This window comes from Thunnus maccoyii, chromosome 10 (genome assembly GCF_910596095.1).
Source record: "Thunnus maccoyii chromosome 10, fThuMac1.1, whole genome shotgun sequence".
Taxonomy (NCBI): Eukaryota; Metazoa; Chordata; class Actinopteri; order Scombriformes; family Scombridae; genus Thunnus; species Thunnus maccoyii.
The window spans coordinates 21130711-21150295 of NC_056542.1; the positions used below are offsets into that span (position 1 = coordinate 21130711).

The 19585-nt window shown below is 39.3% G+C and overlaps 1 protein-coding gene across 1 annotated transcript in view; it reads right to left on the minus strand.

Annotated features, from left to right (window-relative positions):
- sntb1 (syntrophin, basic 1) overlaps positions 1 to 19585 on the minus strand; it is a 49656-nt gene that overhangs the window by 13622 nt on the left and 16449 nt on the right. The window contains exons 2-6 of the mRNA XM_042424017.1: positions 16949 to 17186; positions 5754 to 5871; positions 5491 to 5580; positions 2910 to 3046; positions 1839 to 2035 (exon numbers count right to left, since the gene is read on the minus strand). Coding sequence (XP_042279951.1) covers positions 1839 to 2035; positions 2910 to 3046; positions 5491 to 5580; positions 5754 to 5871; positions 16949 to 17186 — 780 coding nt within the window. The remainder of the gene's footprint in view (positions 1 to 1838; positions 2036 to 2909; positions 3047 to 5490; positions 5581 to 5753; positions 5872 to 16948; positions 17187 to 19585) is intronic.

Here is a 19585-nt window from a genome sequence, read left to right on the forward strand (position 1 = left end):
ATCAAAATGCCTGGATTTATTGGTCCTGATCTGTAAATCCTTACTCTGTTTCAGCTTTCAGGGTGTAATCATTTATAATTGTAAGCTATCCTTTAGTTAAACCTACTGACTTACTGATTACTACGTGACTGGAGTTGAGGACGCACCTGTGCACATATTAATCATATCCTGGTTATGGGTCTTATCCTGCTGTGGATCATATTATGATGTTTACATGGAAAATAAGTAACCTGGTAACTCATACGTGACTCTTTCACAATGGTGTGAGCAAATTAACTGCAGGGTTGCAAAACAAGCAGCAGCCAGCAAGCACAGTTCATGATATGACAGGGAGCGTCAGCCCCAATGAGTGCCCCTCTACAGACTGCCTATAGACTCTCAGCATCAGGTAGTACAGAGTGAGCAGAGGGATTTTTTTAACAGCAAAATGTACAAATTGGATGTCAGTGACGGTCTTTAAAAAGTACATTGTGTGACCGTAACTAACTACAAAATATTTCTTCCTTATCTTTGACACCCCTCCAGCTCACCTACACCTAAAAACGTCTCTTGTGCTCTGTATCTGCTGGATATGTAAATAAGCAAGTGTATGCTGGAAAGTTTGCCATATCAACATAAAAACTTAAAAAGTGAAAATACGTCAGTGTTGTGTTTACAGCTTGTTTCCGCTGTCCCTAAGTGGCCACAAAAAAAAAAGAATTAAAAAAAAAAAAAAAAAAAATCAATAAACAGAGGTATAAACTTTATCTGTTGATCCTACTGTGACAGTGCCTCAAAAGCTACACCATGTCAATACTGAGCAGCTTGTTTCAGTCTAGACAGCGTTTTGTCATGGCATTCAATAAGATGTCCTTTTAACATTCACATTTTCCTGCTAACAACCATGACATACAAAATCTGATTATCACACACCTTAGATAGTGTTTAATTCAAACCGAGCCCTACAGACGTGAACGAAGCCTTGCTATGCTCATCACAGCGTAACATTTACACCTGGATCAATGGTTGCGGAGACGATTTCGAAGAGTTCTAACGAGAGTTTGGTGGCGCCAAACGATGTGGAAACAGCAGTGAGAAAGAGGGGGTATGGAGTTGACACCCTGCATCATTGGCTGCTGGATACACTCCGTTTCGTATATGAGTGGAGTCTGAAGTGAAACTTAATTTGGCACAGTGTTTTTATAGATGGGGAGAGGAGGGGGACCCAGGGGAAAAATGCAGTTCCCAGGACATTTTGTGCTTGGAGAGAAAGGGAAGCAAAGACGGAGAGGGGGGTATTCTGTTGGAATTCCCTGGACAGCCAATATGCAATGCCAAACATTATACGCACACACACACACACACACACACACACACACACACACACACACACACATACACGAATAGCATTCCTTTCCATAAATAGCAAGTGCTTTGTCCGCGTCTTCCATATGGCTGTCATATTATATCACAACCCCTCTTCTATCTCAGTGTACGAGTGGACGTGAGAGCTTGTGCAGTGTGTGCGTATGTATAAATTTGGCTTTATACGCTGGATTTAGACGTTATTTTAGGCTTGCAAGACCTCAGGCAGTACTTACCCTTGCAGCCTCTTAAATCTCTCAGGATATGTTTTGCTGCAGCACGCCTGAACACGTCGAGGAGGCATCACAGAATCCAGCACAGTGACCTGTGCAGCTCAGTTGACTCCATACACGTGCTTTTATCTGTCAGCTACATGTTTGAGTCTTCCTGTCACAGTTCATAGTGTCAGAGTGTGTTTGTTTCTACATGTCTTTATCCATTTTAAAGCTGTGATAGTGAATCCGCATGTTTATGTGTAATGTATCTGGACTCACTTGTAGTGACTTCCTTGATCATCTCAGCTGAAGCGTGACACCCGTTGACTATATGTCGAGTCCACAGGGACAGATCCTTGGTGGTCTCAGCTCGGAAGAGGTATGTCTCGATGCCGAGGCGTGTGCCGGTCCGAGTGGCAAAGAACAGCTCCGTGCCAGAGTGAGGTGAGCCTCGGTCAGGGCCAGAGTGGACCAGACTGGAGAAACACATACACTGTCATATAGTGTAGAATATTTAAATTACAGTTGCCATACTACAATAGAAATTATTGTCTTGCTGTATGAAAAGAAAAACTTGAGAAACTTTCTAACTAACACTTTCTTGTTATGAGGATATTTTTTCCTCACTGTGGTATTTTCCTATCAAACAGTTCATCACATCTTGAACTGACTTTCATAAAAACTGGTGGTCAAAACTATTATCAAGGACTAAGCTGCAAGTTACAAAAGACACATCACAAGCTGTGCAAGAGTTACTTCAACAAGACTGTAAGTCTATAGTCACGGTAAACAATTCTGTAAGATGGCTAAAGCCTTGCAAACATCCTCACAGTGGCAATGTGAACATGCTGATGTCTAGCAGGCATGACGTTTACCAAGTTCTCCATCTTAGATTAGTGTGTTAGCAATGCTCACATTTGCTGACAAGCAAATCAGCACAACACAAAGTGCAGCTGAGGCTGATGGGGATTGTCATTAGTTCTGCAGGCATTTGCTCATAAACCAAAGTATTGAACAAAAAATTTGACCTGACAATGGTGCTAAATGAAAAGTTGAGAGATAGTGAGAGAGAAAGTAATTAAAATTCATCCAGAGGGGAACATGAATGTCTGTACCAAACATTATGGCAATCCATTCAAAATGTGTCAAGATATTCAAGTCTGGACCACAGCAGTGCAATGGTATTTAGTAATATCAATTATCTATAGATATACAACGTGTGTGTTGGTTTTAACATCAAGCTATGACTTATTTTTCATACTATTACATGACAATGGAACAATGTATCTTTAATATTTTGTAGTGCAATAACTGTGTTTGTGACTTCTGTGGATTTAAATGTGGACCTACCGTGTTGCTAGTAGTGGATAAGTGTGTGCCGGGCTCTGCCAGGCCTCCTTGCCTCGTGGTACACTGTCGTACAGCAGCAGGTCTTTCTCTGTCACCACCACCAGCACTGGCTTCCAGCACTCCTTCTCACTCTCTGTCTGCAGCACAAACAAACAAACAAACAAACAAACAATGACACGGCTGTATCCATGCATCTATTTTCTGTACCCACTTAATGTATCCTGTGCAGGTCATGGGGTGACTGCTGTATTCAGCTATTTAACTGTCTGAATTTTTGTCAATAGATTATTTCACTGTTTTGTTTAGTACATAAATTAACACTGCTTAAAGTAATATATTAAAATTGCTTACTGAGTCTCACCAGTGGCCGCAAATGAGTCTTAAGTATGAATTTCTATAATTATATCAAACATATGCAAATTATTGTGATAGTGTACCCAGTAAAAGTTTGAATTTAGTTGATGAATGAATTTAATAAGTGATTACTTGGATTCTGATCTAATTGCAGTGGATCCTTCAAGCCATTAATCAATCCTGCAAAGCTGCTCAATTTGAATTTGAATAAAGCACAACCTCCATTACTTTGACGCTGCAGGATTGCTCTCCTCTATTTGTCACCAACACTAAAATCTTCCTCAGGTGGAAGCAGGTATTTTATCAGAGATATCAATGGATGTGCGGCAGCGAGTTGTTTTATGCGACTAATGTTATGTCAAAGAGAGGAATAGTATGTGTGTGTGTGTGTGTGTTAAATATGTAAAAGCCACCTCTCAACATAATCCATGGGTGGCTGGCTATGCAAACATTATTTATCTTATTCTTTCACTCTCAAGATCTTATTGAAGGGAGAAACTAATGTGGGCTGTTATAAGGCAGTTACATGGATGCTCTATATTGTGTACCTGGTGGGAAATTAGCTAAAAATAAAGGTGGCTGGTGTGCAGGTGCAGATACACTTTCTACATATTTGCTTTGCTGTGTCCCCTCGCCCACCCATCCCTCCTATTAAGCAAACCTCATCGCTTTTCATACACACATACACACACACTGTTAATCTCTTAACTTAGAGCACACAGATACACACACACACACACACAGCCCTGTATTTCATTTTACAATGCTCCATAACTATTCTCATTATGAGAGCTTATCTGCAGCCCAGCCATGGAATCCTAAGCTGCTCTTTGAAGTTCTGCCTCAGCCAATCATATCGTGGGATTAAGAGGGTCAAGGGTCAGCTGTTTAACATAATGAGAATATGTTGCTAAGTAACAGTATTGTACTGCATTTTAAGGATCAAATATTGGCAAATTCATGAGGACTATACTAGACAGGTATGTGTGTGTGTGTGTGTACAGGTGTGTGTCTGTGTATGAAATAGAGTGAAGCTTTAGCTGTGTGTGTTCTTGCTTGTGTGAATTTCAAAGATGTATGCACACATGTGTAAAGGTGCACGCGCACACGCACACACACATATACACACACACAGATGTAATTCTATACTTGTGAGGACCCTCAATGACATAGTGCCAGCCCCGACCCTTATCCTCAAGTGAACCTAAATCCAGTGTCTGATCTTATGCATGATGTCTCTTGGCCATGCACAGTCTGACAGGTAACAGCAGACAACATATGAAAGACATATTTAAATTCATTCTGTCAGTAATTGTGTGACAGAATGAAAAAATTACTTCCGTCACTTTTTTATTAAAGTACAAATGAGTGCAGCGTCATGAATATCTCGGAGGAAAGATTGTTCAATAGTGTGTCCCAATTTGAACGATTATCTGGTCTCGCTTCTCTCGATGACAGCCAGCTTTTCACCCAGCAGCTCGGAACAGTTGAAAACACTTTTGACACAAACTCACTATTCACTATCAAATTTAATGGCAATTCACCCAGTAGTTGTCAAGAAATGTCACTCAAAAACACAAATAGGATGCTTATGGTGGTGCTAGAGGAAAAGTCAGGAGATCACCAATGCCATGATGATTCATCCTCTGGAAGCTATGGATGTCGTTACAATATTTCATAACAGTCCACCTTTGCATTGTGGAGTTATTTCAGTCTGGACCAAAGTGGTGGAGCTATACCAACCGACACTGTCACGCCTAGAGCTGTGCCATTAGCATGACAATGTAAATGCAATTGATTAACTGATACATAAATGGCTGATCATAAGTGACAAACCTAAAAACAAGACCATTAAGAGTAAATCTGGAAATGAGCAATTAAGTAACAAAATACAAATGAAACAAAACCTTCAAACTTATGTCTAAAATAAAACCCACATCTTATAAAACAAGCAAATATCGTGTCATCTATAAGTTTCACACAAAAGAGCCCTAAAAGTATTTACAATTAAACAGTAGTTTGCCAGGTAAAATGTCCTCACTTTCTAAAAATGTCCTCGCTTTCAAGTTCTAAAACTCAACTTGGTCTTCTCAAAGCTAGAACTAGAGTGCAGGAGCACATAAAGACAGAAGGCACCCCATTAAAATTAGAAGCACTGAGCACACACACACACACACACACACACACACACACACACACACACACACACACACCAACTCCTACCTACCTTCCCTGCCAGCCATCCCAGGTGTCGTATCTCTTTGCTGCCAGCAACCCCTGTCCTGGCTGTGTTCTGGATGACTTCTGCCAGTGCCCGCTGTGGTGGGATGACAATTTTTAGTATATATACGATTGTTCAGAACACATTAGATTTAAAGCAGCTCTGAGAAGCTGAATAGTAGCCACTGTACGTAATCACTGAAATATCTCACTCTAATAGTCGCATGAGGATGATAATTACCTGTAAAATCAATGAAATCAAAGACAGACCTGTGCCAGAGTGAATGTGACAGAGTGCATGGCAGAGAACCAGGCCAGGGCAGATGGTTGATCTGGGCACCGCAGCACCACGGTGTGCCTGGCGTCAGGGGAATGCAGCTCCAGTTGTCTGGAGGAGGAGATAAGAAAAGTTAAAATGCTTTAACCTCTATGTTATCACAGGGAAGGAGGGTTGTTCTAAACTTTTCTAGTTCAAAATTGTTTTTGAATACTGGAAAGCGACTGCTAACCTTATCAGGCAGGCCTAATTTGACCCAATTTGGACTGAGACCCATAGCTTTACCAAATGTTCTCTTTTTAGGTTTCAGCTTCGGCAGATGCTCGTTTGTCTCATTCACTTGAAAATGGAGACTCAGTCAGAACAATGAAATGTAGTGCACTCAAATTTGAGTTTATTCAAGTCAATTCAAAACATAAAAAAAGGAAAAGGCATTGCTCATGTATTCTCTGTGGGCCATTTGACACAATGCTGTCTCCTACTAAATTTCCATAACTAATCTCCTTATATCATATGGGAGTATTTCTGGCCTTGAGAGAAATACATCAGTAGGATGTCTTACTATCTCACTGAACGGCTCTTTGATTGTGTGCTCAGTAAATGTGAATTTTAAAAAGGTACATGTCGCAGCCCTTACAGTGCATACTGCAATATGCTTCGTACTGTAGCATCAGTGCAATTAGAGAGCTGCAAAAACTATTCTAAACAGGTATGCTAAAACAAGTGTCCACTGTCCTTTTTGTAAGGTAAAGTAAGTAAAAATATGCAAAGTGAAGACTGATATTCCAATTTTTACAAGCTTAGAGGACAAAACATGGTAAACGACTCTTCTATTGGCTGCCTCATGCTGAGATTTGGCCATGTTTGAAGAATATGAACTCAGTGTGTTTGTCTCAGGAGGTTTGAGCAGTGAAAACGAACAGAATGTGGAATCAGAAGCTCAAGTGAGAAGTACAGATACTTCTGTGATCGATCAAGAGAACTGGCTCAACTCAAATGTCTTTAGAGTGTAATGGCTGCCGACTTGACTACTACCACCTGTTTCTCAGTTGGTTAAAATTGTTGTCAGAAAACAATGGGATATTCTGTCTAGTGACCCCATTGTTGACCGAGAGTTTGTTAACCCTCCCATATTCGCTACTGAGCAATCAAGTAATTTGAGGGGCAGACACGTATGTTAGGCCTACACATTTTTTAAGCTCTCTTTCTCTCTCTCTTTCCCCGGGAAATTTTCCTTGTTCAAACCGTGTGAATTGTAATGCCATGATCAAAGAGGACCATTTTTTTACATCCCCACATGGGCAGGAAAATGAAAGTCAGGGGTAGAATCACATGTAGGACCACACATGTAGTCTACCATTGAAATGTCCTTGTGGGTTTTTCTATGTGGGCGAGACGAAAAGGGAATTGAGAATTAGGAGGATCTTTGAGCATAAGAGTAGCATCAGAAATAGGGATGAGAGGTCTCCTGTAGCCAGACGCTTTTATTCTGCTGGCCATGGAGTTTGTAGGTTCATGGATATTGAGGCTGTTAGGCCTCTATTGAGAGGTGGAAACAGGGAGAGGAACCTTCTCCAAAGAGAGGCCTATTAGATACACCATTTACAGAGTATCGTAAGGGTTTAAATGATGAATTGTTCTTGTCCTGTTTTTTTATGAATACAGATGGGTATTACTGATGTATATTGATTTGTATTTTCTATGGAGGTTGTGCTTTCTATGGAGGTTGTGCACTGGGCTGGAGGTTGTGCACATGATGAGTTTACATATGTACATACCTGCATTTTCTTATTGTTAGTGTGTAAATCAGGTGGTCACTTATCTGGTTGTTGCAATAACAGAATGTGATATATTTCTTCTTATGACTTAATTTTTCTGACTAGTATTTTTCTTACTAGTATTTGTCTTTTGATGATGTTGTTTTGATGATTTGTATCAGCTGGTTGTTCATCACAGGCAGTCCCTGGCTGCTGTTTAATAGGGGTTACACTCACATAAGAAACACTGAGGAAAGCCTAGGGTTTCCTTCTGCTGCTGTACAGTATTAAAAGTATTACATACTCATTTGTGAGTGTGATCAATGTCAGTACGATCAGTATTTGTAGCACAACAACATATTTGGTAAGGCAAAAAAATAAAGAAGTAAGATTTCAGACAGCACACCATCAACTCCTGATACCTGGAGCTGCTGTTTGGTGAATGAAATGAGTGCAGTCAGTAAGAAATTGCTGCAGGGGTTACCCAGGGCAATTTTCAGGGAGTACGCGGTTCGGTTTCAACTTCAAAACTCACAACACGAATGAAACTACATTCTTTGTCCATTTTGTTTACTGTACCGCCAACTCTGAAACAATCTAACATCTCTCTTAACAGAACTTTACTGTCCAGGTGGCCCCAGTGGCTTAGGAGAAAAACTACTCCAAACCGAGGGTGGTTTCAACTCTGCAAACATGCTTTCTTTGCAGCTTTCTTTATTCGCCAACACTGGGGACCTGGAAAAGCCCCAGTGAATGTGATGAATCTGCTCTTCCATAAAACCCTCAGAGATAGGAGAGATCATCTAGACCAGCTCCAGGTGTTGCATGGGGGTTAAAAATAGAACTAATGCCTATAAAAGGCGAGTTGACTAAGGACAGGGCAGAGCAGAAGGAAAGGAAGGTGGAGGGACTCCAGATGTGTGTTTGTGTTGTGTGCAGTCTGAAAGGATGGTGTTTTTTCTCAGCAGCAACATGACCCCCTGACGTTATATAGTACTAGACCTCGAGAGAACATTATCTGCCATCTTCTGGCAAAGTTTCAGAGTGATATTGGGGCTACATTAGCATCTCTGGCTTGCATGGCATGGCCCATGAACATGGGGAATCACCTAGGGACCAGCACATTAATTAGATGACCGCGAGATGGACTTGAATGTATGGAATTATATAAGTCTGGTCCTGCTTGAATGGAGATCAGTCCGTCACTTGATCAAAGGGTAGTTGTTCTCACAGGATTATCACCATATACAGTATATAAAATATGCAGATCCAAGCTTGGTAGGTCTGTTCCAGCATACAGATGTGATTTATGCAGTGATTGTATTCTATTCATTGAACAATCCTGTGTACATAAACACCAGTCCCATGACAGAAATGTCAAAATATAAATTTTAAAGTAATAACATTAATGACACTATTGCTGAAATGCTTGTGTCTTCAATAAAATAAAGCAAACTATAAGCCTATTTCAAATTAAACCCTAATCTCCTTAAATGCGCTGACAGATGAGATGACATTAAAAACACACAAATATGGTTAGAATTAGTCGCTTTATTGTCTGTTTTGGCCCACCGTGCTTCTGCCTAAATCCAGATGATGACTCAACATGGAATAATTTCTGTTGCACTACTGCACAGACTGGCTGCAACCAGAGCTGTTTTTAAGTCTTGACAAAGCAAGGTTCGAATCAAGTCTCATAAGCGAATTGCGAGTCGCTCACAAGTGTTTCAGGTCTCAGAACATTTGAACACGTTCCTTTTAAAGCTGTGTAATAGTGTGTTTTACTTTATTTGGGTTCTTTCAATGCAAAGGCAAAACGCAAAATAAATGCAATGCAAAATTTGAGTATTTGCGGCCATGCAAGGCCTGCCTATTGCCGTATTACTTATTTACTTTATGTTCTGGGATTTTACCAGGTCAATAATTAAAATATTTCATTTTTGTCTTTGAGTATCAAGTCAAGTTAAGTCCTCTGGCAGTCAAGTCTCAAGTAGAGTTGAACGTTTTGCTGTGATGCTTTAATTCTTTTAGCCTTCTCACCTGTTTTACATCCAAGTGGCTTTACAAAGGTGTTGGACCATCTTTACTGCTCTGACCTGAGGTTATTAGGTTAGTTGTAACATTAGGAGGATTTTATGCACTTGATGCTCTACTTGTTGGACACCAGTCTGCAATCAGCCCTTCTGCTCTAAGATGGAGTTCTTGTTGTCCCTATTGAGCTGAACCATTTACCTTTACAGATTTTGCACTTCCCTTCTTTTACTTAATCTAGAATATTTCACCATTTTGCCATTGGTGTTCCAGTGTACACATAGTATGTGAATACACAGACACACAAGCATACACATGCTAAAATCCAGTGACCCCACAGATAATTCTCCCAGGAAACAAAACCAGACTTTGGAGAGAAATTCTGGAAAAAATTCCCGGTATTCAACCTCAGTCTCAACTAAAGGAAGAGTGGTTCAGAGTCTCACCAAGTCCAAGTCTCACATCTCAGGTCTACAGCCTTGGCTCCAACACAATCATGTTTCCTACACTGAAGTGTGTGTAAATATTGGGCCAGTGTCACAGTGCCACAAAGTGCCCTCTCTCGGCTGATCTGCAGCCATTTTAAAAATGCTGTAAATGGGCAGGGCTAACAGTCGGACTTCTCTAGGCCACAAGAGCTGCATGTTTAGAAAGGTAAAAGATGTGATGAAATGTGGAATACAAATAGGTTCTCCACATCAAACCAACGATGCAGGAGTAAAAGTTAAAACTCTAAAAACTAAAAAAGAAAGATGCTACAGTAACAGGTTCTATCATTACAGTTGTAAGGCAGATTCTCCTGCACCAGTATGTGAGTAATCTTATCATATCATCTCATAGTATGCAGGCTTGCACTTGACCCAGGTGTGAGAAGGAGAATTAGAAAGAGTGTATCTTTTCATCCTTTCAAAAACTTGTCAAGGTTAAACTGACATACTGTAGAAAAATGTCATACTGTGAGGAACCATGCTGGTTCTGCTGCGAGTCATCTCTCCGCTTTTAAAGGTTTTCTGTGGATATTCAAGTCTCACATGCTGACACTGAGGTTTTTTAAGTCTGTTGCTTTCGTAATGACACAGACTAATGGTGAAAGAAAAAAAGAGATAGATTTCATCCATTTTAGGAGCTAATTCTTTTTCTCCTCTTGTCTCTTTACATCTCTGTCTTCTCCTTTTCCTTATCTTTACTCATCTCCTGCTTTCCTTCACTCCGCTTCTTTCCTTTTCCTCCTCCAACCCTTCTCACTTCCTCTTATCCTGTCTCTCCAAGCCTCCTCATAACATTTTTAAATGCACACTGTAAATGATAATGAGGCACTCATATCATATTTCAATATATCACTAATGTCACAGAAAGCCTGACTTTATTTCTTTGTATACGGTGTATGCTAAGGTGGAGAAGCATAATAATTTAGTAAAGATGATTAAACTGATTTCTGGATAGTCTCTCCTCTCGTCTCCTTCACTCCTCTTGAATCGTCTTTTATCATCTCTTCTCATCGCTGTGCCCCTCCTTTCCTTATACACAGTTTAAACATCTGCTAAAATGAAGAGAGAATTCCTCAGAAGGATGCCACATGGAACTGAGTCTAGTAAAAAACAACAAGACAAACCAGATTTCCCTGTCACTTAACATAAAGCGTCTTAAAACATTTCAGCCTTAAAATAAGGAACACAGAGAGTAAATTTAATCTTGCCCTGTAATCTTTAACTTCTGGCGTAACAGACGACATTTCAACTTGGGTGTCCTTCCATTTAAACATTTACTAAATATTTACCAGTGAGTCAAAGAGGAATTTGTCCTGGCTGCGAGGATTAGGAAGGAACTTCATAAAAAAACCTGCGGGTCAAGGTAAATTTGGCAAAGGACTTTATGTGTGTCTATGAATCTGCCCTCGAGTTTTATCAAACCACAAAACACAGTGTTATCTGGGCAAAGCAAAAACTCACTTTGGCACATGTCACGAGATGAGATATTGAACCTGACTTCTTGTACAACCGGCTAACCAATAAAGTCAAAGTTACGGCCAACAAAGTGAATGTTCAACCCTATTGTGCTCTTAAAGGGTTTAATATATTAACTGAGATATGTGAGAGTACAGCTGAGTCTTTCACTTTCACCGTTTCTGGGAATTTTGAAAGCGATTGAATTTGGTTTCATACTTTTGTCTGTGTTTGTTATGTAACCTGTTTAACACGTATTCCCATTTCCAGGAAAACTTTGTTAGTTACACAGATTAATATCTAGGATTAACTGGTCCAACCACAACTTTATGCTTAGTAAAATCTAACTACAGCCATATCCTCACTAATGTCTTTAAAAGCTTTTACATGTGTACAGTCTTCAACATGATGAACATTTTCAGTCCAAACTTGTCTTTTCATATCAAACTGTAAAAGCTATTGACACCAAGCTGCTTCCTATTGATTATTGAGTTCAAACTCTCATAAATGCAGCAGGAAAAATCATATGTCAGCATTTAAAAAAAACTTGAGTTTTCCCAGGTTACATGGGAGGAGATTAGCTTAGCTTAGCATAAAGACTGGAAGCAGGGGAGACCGCTAGCCTGGCTCTATCAAAATGTAAAAAATACGCCGAAAAAACACCTCTAAAGCTCACTCACTAATTTGCACATTGTTTTTAAGCAATTTAATTTTAAGAAATAGAAGAGAGAAAAATTTTAATTTTAGAAGGATATTAATTTTAGTCACAAGTTCACATGAAGTCAATTGAAAGATGCAATTTGACATAAATTTATCTAGGGCGGTGAGAACTGATTCGCAAATGTGTCTGTGTGAGTTGAAAATGTTTCGCATGAATGATGCAAAGCATAAATTTGCATCATGCCAATTGGATTTTGGGTTTAGCACTCCACTGAGAATCCCATTGTTGAAGCGCAACCTCCCACTAAAGCATAAATTTGCTTTGCTTCCTGTCTGAACACAGCTTTAGAACAACAATTATAAATTATATAAAACATTTGCACATTAGCTTAGCTTCAGCCATGCCACATACACATTATTTCTCAAACTACTAACTTATCTGCTTCAAAAATAGGAATTCCACAATTTGACCTCAGTTCCTTGTCTGCATTTGAAGTGGTCAAGCATGATCATACTGCCACAGGCAGGAAGTACAGAGAATGGCTAATGGACACAATCTCTGTCAATAACTTATTCTACAGACTGTACATATGCCCAGCAAGGAGAGGTGACATTTGCTTTTCCCTCTGTCAAGGAAAATGTGCGTTTTTACTATTTAACTTTGTTTAGTAAGGAATAAAAAAAGCTTCGTCTGGTAGAGAACCATTTGCTCTGTCTATGGATGATGTTCTTATTTTTCATTTTGTTGAGTGTTTCAGTTGTGTTTGTGTTATTGATTGTTTGTGCATGTTGGCATTTACATTTTACAATTTGAGCACTGAGCAGTCTAATGACGCCTATACGGGCTGAGAAACTCTGAAGTCACTGCTCACTGTTTCGACTTGACTTTGATGTTTTCTCCATCGCCTGAAGCTTTGAAGTTTAGTGAGGTTCAACTATCTCAGACTTCTAATATCATACATATGCAGGGCGACACACATGAGTGGAGGAAGAGAAGGATGGAGAGACACTGAAAAAAAACACTGAAAAGTGGACAGAAAGAGACACTTTGAACAAGAGAGAGAGAGTAAAGAAAACAAATCGATTCATTCACTTGCTTTCCATCCTTGGTTTTAATCAAATCCTGATGCGTTTAAATGTCTTGACAGTATATTTAGTGCAACATTAATGCTGTCAAAGAAATTTAAACTGAACAAACTTAGATACAGAGAGAAAGACAGCAGGGAAAGCAGGGGACACAGAAGGAGATCATGAAAAAAAAGGAGAGGACGAAGTGATGACAAGCGGTAAGGGAAAGAAAATGGTAAGAGAGTAATAGAGGGAGAGAAAACAGGGACAGAAAGAACACAGTGTATACAGACTGTGACACCAAAAGAGTTGAAACAGTAAATCGCTTTCCGCCCCCATGCTGCTCGATTGGGCCATTGTCATATTACCAACCAATTAACTTGACGACACCTCCTAACAGACCACCCCCCGCTGACTGAGAATTATCTTAGTGCTACTTCAAACGTCTGTCTTTAAGAACAACTGAAAAACACTAGTGAGTAATCCCCTCAGGATAGCAGGAGAGGGCTTGAGACCCAGGAGAAGACTTTTCTATTCAATCAATGTCACACTGTTGAGTTAAAGAGCAGGTCATGTTTTGGTTGCTTCATACTTGAACTTTGGGCAACGACAATGGCAGAATAGCAGCCCGCCAGCTAGTTCAGGCAATCAGCTTGAAAAGGAAGCTTCACTTTCGTAACTACTGTGCAATTATTTATTTTACTTTAAAACTCGGCCTTTCAGCAAACTGCCATCCTCTTCTACTACCTTTTAATTGGGACTAGTGTTTCAAATCAGGACAATCAACTTAAGAGGCCAATGTAAGGGAGGCCTGACACAAAAACACATATTAAGAAAACAACTTGTACCACCACTACACTCACATGGCAGACTCTTCTTATTGCAACATACATCCAACGCGCCCTTTTCATGATCATGTATGTAAATGATATGGCTATCCAAAAGTCTGTCTGTCTCAATACTTTTCAACTTCCCTTCCCTGTCACTGCACTCAGCCTCAAGTCCATTAGTTCCTTCTAAATCTTAAAAAAACAGGGTCATAGGCAGAAGTTTCCATTTAAAAAAAAAAAAAAGGCCACTAATTTTGCAAAACATCTGGGCACTGTAGTTTTTTGCAAACATTAGTCAAACAGCAGTAAATAGTGCATTTGTAGGGGACTATTTTCAGTGGTGGATTAATACATATTTGGAGTGCTAGCATTTAAAGCATCAGAATGGTGTTTGTGGGATTGACAAAAAATAAATAATAATGCCCATTTTCATAGTAATTGAGGATCAAATATCCCATTTCAACAGTGAGTCTCATTCATGTGGATTTTAATAGTTTTGGGATAATAATGGAAGTCTATGGTACAGAGGAATAAACTCTGTTGGGCTCTGGATACACAGGTACTACTTGTTAGTAGGATCAATTCACTGTATGCTTTTGTCTTTTCACAAGATTGGTTGATAATAAGAAAAATATACAATATTGCTAGTCTTTTTTCATTTTAAGCCATTAGTGCTCTTCTCACCCCTTTTTTAAAATTTTTTTTATTGGTGATACTGTTAACGAGACATAGTGGAAAGGGAAAAAAAAGACAAATCAAGCAAATAGACAAACAAACAAACAAACAAAAATAATGACAAACAACAGCAATGACAACATCATATTACAATGAAAAAGATAGTAAACGTAGAGAGCAACTAAGCAATATGGATTGATTGTGGGAAAAGGGAAGGGGGGGTGAGTGAGAGGAGGGGGAGAAAGGGAGGGGAAGAAAGAAAAAGTGAGAGCCTTAATAATTATAATAATAATAATAATGATAATAATAACAACAATACAACAACATATAGTAATAATGATAATAGTCTGTTTGATAGTATACTGTGGCGGCGGTAGTGGCAGAGGCAGCCACAATAACAGAAAAATGGGTTAAATAATTAGATATTTAAATTAATTTATATCAATTTATATCTATTTGAGTTTATATTAATTAAATTAAATTAATATGGCTATGAGGGGTGGAGCCAAACACACAGAGCCCAAGGAGGGGAGGACACCATCACCCTCCCACACGACAGCCAGCCCCCCCAGCAACACAGCCACAGCCCAGGGACCAGACCAGCTGAGACCAGCTAAGGGGTATTCCTCCTATAGTATTTATTTGTTTTGCTTCTTTCCCTTCTCCCCTTCTCTGTCTTTTGTTGTTTGTTTGTTTGTTTGCTTGTCTGTTTTGGGGACCCTTTGGGAGAGAGTTTGTCCAGTGGGAGGTGACCATAAATTCAAGGACCACGGCCATACCACCGGAGGGCAAGGAGTCAGGAGAGGCGGGCGCCCCCCCCCGCCCCACGCCCCCCACTGCCCTGCAAATATGACATTACCCAGACTTACGACTGCCTCTACGTCCACCACCACCACACTCAAGGACCAGAGCAACAGCAGTAATAATAATAATAATGATAATGATAATAATAATGATTATGATAATAATAATAACATCAACAACAACAACAATAATAATAATAGCATTATTGATCATATCTGGAATAACAATAATAGTGATAACAATAATAATAGTATAATTCATAGTATCTGGCATAAATGACAATAGTAGTGATAACAACAATAATAATAATAATAACAATAATGATAAAGATATTTAGTTTCTAAACAACAATAATTAGCCTATTATGATACATATTGATGATATATATGTATAACTGAAATGTGAGGGAGCAGGGAGGGAAGAAGTAAAACAAAGAAACAAAAAAAAAAAAAAGGAAGACAAACAAAACAAAAAACAAACAAAAAAATGGAAAGGAAAAGTGAATTAAATAATTAAATAAAATAACATGAATTAAATTTAAAAAATGTTATTGGTTGGGTATGTGGTCTGATATGTGGTCATGTACGTGGCTCTGGCTTTGGTTATTGATTTGGATTGGATTCTGGGTGGAGTTTTAGGTGATTAATGAATATGTTCCATGTTTCCTCAAAGGCTGATATATTGTTGCCTGCTACACTGCTCACCTGAAAGCAACGCTGTAACTACTGCTGCTGCTGTCCACATACTAGCATTTTATAATTGCCTTGTCCACCGCAGCATCCAACTGAGCTCAGAGTTGATGATGATGATTTTGTTTTGGGATTTCGACTAATTAGTTTGTTTGATAACCTCTGTACATGCATTGTTTAAGTTATCTGATAATTTGATTACTTTGACTTGACTGTTAATGATGTAATTTTTGTCTAGACTGCCTGGGCGTCAGTTGATGTTTGTATGTCTGTATGCTGTCAGTGTTTGTATAATTTTATATGGACTCCAGTGAGATAAGCAGCTGCAGTAGCGGAAACTAGTGGGGATCTGAAAAAAGAATAAAGAATAAAGTAAATGTTTCCGTTTGGGGGGAAGTTATTGCCAATCCCCACTCAGTGCTGTGCTGAGCTGGGGCTTTCCCTTTGAGGAGTGAAGAGGTCAGAGCCTAGAGGCCATATATCAACACTGTACATATTCTACATTCACATGATAATCTGTTCAAAGGGAGTAAGCTGCCTGAACTACAGTATGTGAGTGGTTAATCATTGTATGAAATTGTTCTTAGTCTGTGAATGAAAAGCAACAAGTATAAGAGGAGCAGAGGTACAAAGAGCAGACAGATAATATTTAATGAAAAAATGACAGAATCTGCCGTCTGCTTCTGTTTTGTTTGTGTGTGTGTGTGTGTGTGTGTGTGTGTCTCACCTACCTGTTCTCAGGGTCTGGTGTGGTCATGGCTCTGGTCACATAACACATCTTAAGTGGTAGGCACCTCCTGTCACCCTGCAGTGACAGGGAGGGCTGGGGAGGAGAGCTCAGAGGGTCAGAAGAGGAGGTGATGGGAGTGCTGCCAAGGCGGGGAGACTCAGGAGGTGGGGTTTCCCATCCGATCTCTGACACAGGGGACCCCTTTCTGACGTACGGCGTTGCCTCGCGCATGTATTTGACTGGACAGGAGGGAAAGAAAGAGATTTTCAGCATAAGCCATGCTAAAGGTTGAACACAGACATGAAAGTAGAACATTTTTGAGATTTTGGTACTTTTGGTCAGGGTGGATGATTCATTTGAACACAGTACACATTGGCAAAATATACAGATACAGAATAAAGCCTTCCATTGTTTGAGGTATCGAAAGTCTTTCACCCACTCTCTCTTTGGGTGCAATGTGTCAATTCTTGCACACAGACTACTCACTCAGTAAATTCATACTGTTAACTGCAAATCACTTTCCTTTCTTTACACAACAGTATGATCTAACCTTTGTCTTATAAAATGCTTTATGAATTAATTATGATTATATTGCTAATAAGAAAAAACATTCTTTATTATTCATCAAGTGGCACAATAATAACAACTACCCAAATTATTTTAAATATTAGATTTGAAAATAATCACATTCATAGGATTTAAACTTCATCAAGGCCACATCTGTAACACTAAAGTTACTTGGCTCTGGCATTGTTTTAACATCATTTTACACAAAGCCCAATTAAAATCTTAGAATCTGTCTGTCTGTTGTTTAACCTTGAGTCAATCTTTTGATGTGCACTTCAGCAGTAAATAAAGAGAAACTTGCTGTTTTAAACGTAGTCTGTCTCTGTGTTAGGAGGAAGGATGTGGGGATACCACAGATGTGTGATACACAGCTGAAATAGACACAGCTTATTACTGTACCACCAAGGTGTTTGGTAAGTATCACAGACCGTCACAGCCAGGGCATCAGATAGTGTGATAATTCTCAGCAAAAGCTATGACACTTGAACTCTGCTGAAAAGGCCCACAAAGATGTGTGGGTAGTCCAATGAAACTTACATTTCTTTAGTAACAAAACTTATGGCTATAGCAGAGGTTTGTATTTTCCTTAGGTGTTTTGTTTCAGGTTTGCAAGAACAGCTGAATAGATTTTCTTTAAAGATCTGGTATTTTGGCCTTTTTTGATTCTTTTTTTTATAAATACTGAGTATTTTAAACATATTTGTGACATTTTATTCACCAAAAGTTGTTTAGATTTCTCCAAATCCATTTTTCCTTACAGCCAATATCCCCTCTGTTCTCACCTAATCTGATTGGCTGGAGGTGTGCCCCCCCAGCCAACTGAAATACTAACTAATGAATAATGCAAGTTCCATACATCTTTACCTGGAGTAATGGCGGCAGCTAGAGACATAAGACAGTATATAGCAGTCTATGAACTTGAGTCTGACCCTGAATGAAGGGGAAGAACCTGCTGTTGCACAGTTAAGATTTCAAAAGGATGTTTCAGAACTGTAAGATCATGTCTAAGTTTCCAAACAAAGTAAAAGTCATTTTTTCAAACATTGCCAGAGGTTGTTAGCTTAGCTTAAGCATAGATTTTTTATTAGATTTAGTTTTTTTATATAAATTATATTCCTTTAGCTGAGTAACAGAAAGAAATAATGTTTACAAGTGCGTTTGTTTTAAAACATCCAAAGATTGAAGATGAAAAAGTTGAAAATCCTGAGTCTTGTTCAGCAGACAGTCAGCTGTAAAATGTGTGGAACACACACACAACCACTTGCTGATAACGGGGAAGATTGTCTCCAAAAATGAATTTCAGCCATTTCTGAAGTAAATTTCCATTTTCTGGAAGGCTGCAAAGACTTTTTAGCTGCTGAACAACAAGCAACAGCATAATTTCAGTGTTCTGCTTTGCTTGTCACCTGGCTGAAATCCAAACTCCGACTACAGAAGTTACAGCAGGGGTGGACTTATGCTAAAGCTTCCTGCGTACTTGATTTGTCGTTCTGATGTGATGTACTGACGGGTTTCGCTGCAACACTCGCTCAAAATTTCAAATAACTTAAAAAGACAGAGGAGATAGAATTGAGTAATTTTACAGCATTGGAAGGTCCCCGCCATCACCTTAATCCATCCCAAAGCTAACTTTTCTTGTTTCCCACAATACCAGCTCTTTAAGGAACCAGTTTGTAGGATTTAGTGGCATCTAGCAGTGAGGCTGCAGATTGCAACCAAATGAATATCCCTCCCCTCACCCTCCCCTTCCAAGTGTGTAGGAGAACGGTTGCTGTGGAACTTCCGAAAAACGTGAGAGGCCCTCTCTAGAGCCAGTGTTTGGTTTGTCTGTTCTGGGCTACTGTAGAAACATGCCAGTGGAAAATGGTGGGCTCCCTGGAGGAGGACCCGTTCCCTATGTAGATATAAAGGGCTCATTCTATGGTAACGAAAACACAACAATTCTTATTTTCATGGATTTATACAATAATTAAAAGATACACACTAAATTCCGCACACTGGACCTTTAAAGTAGACCTAACCAAGTTACAAACTACATGTTATTCTATCACTGGATTGTATTCAAACTAAA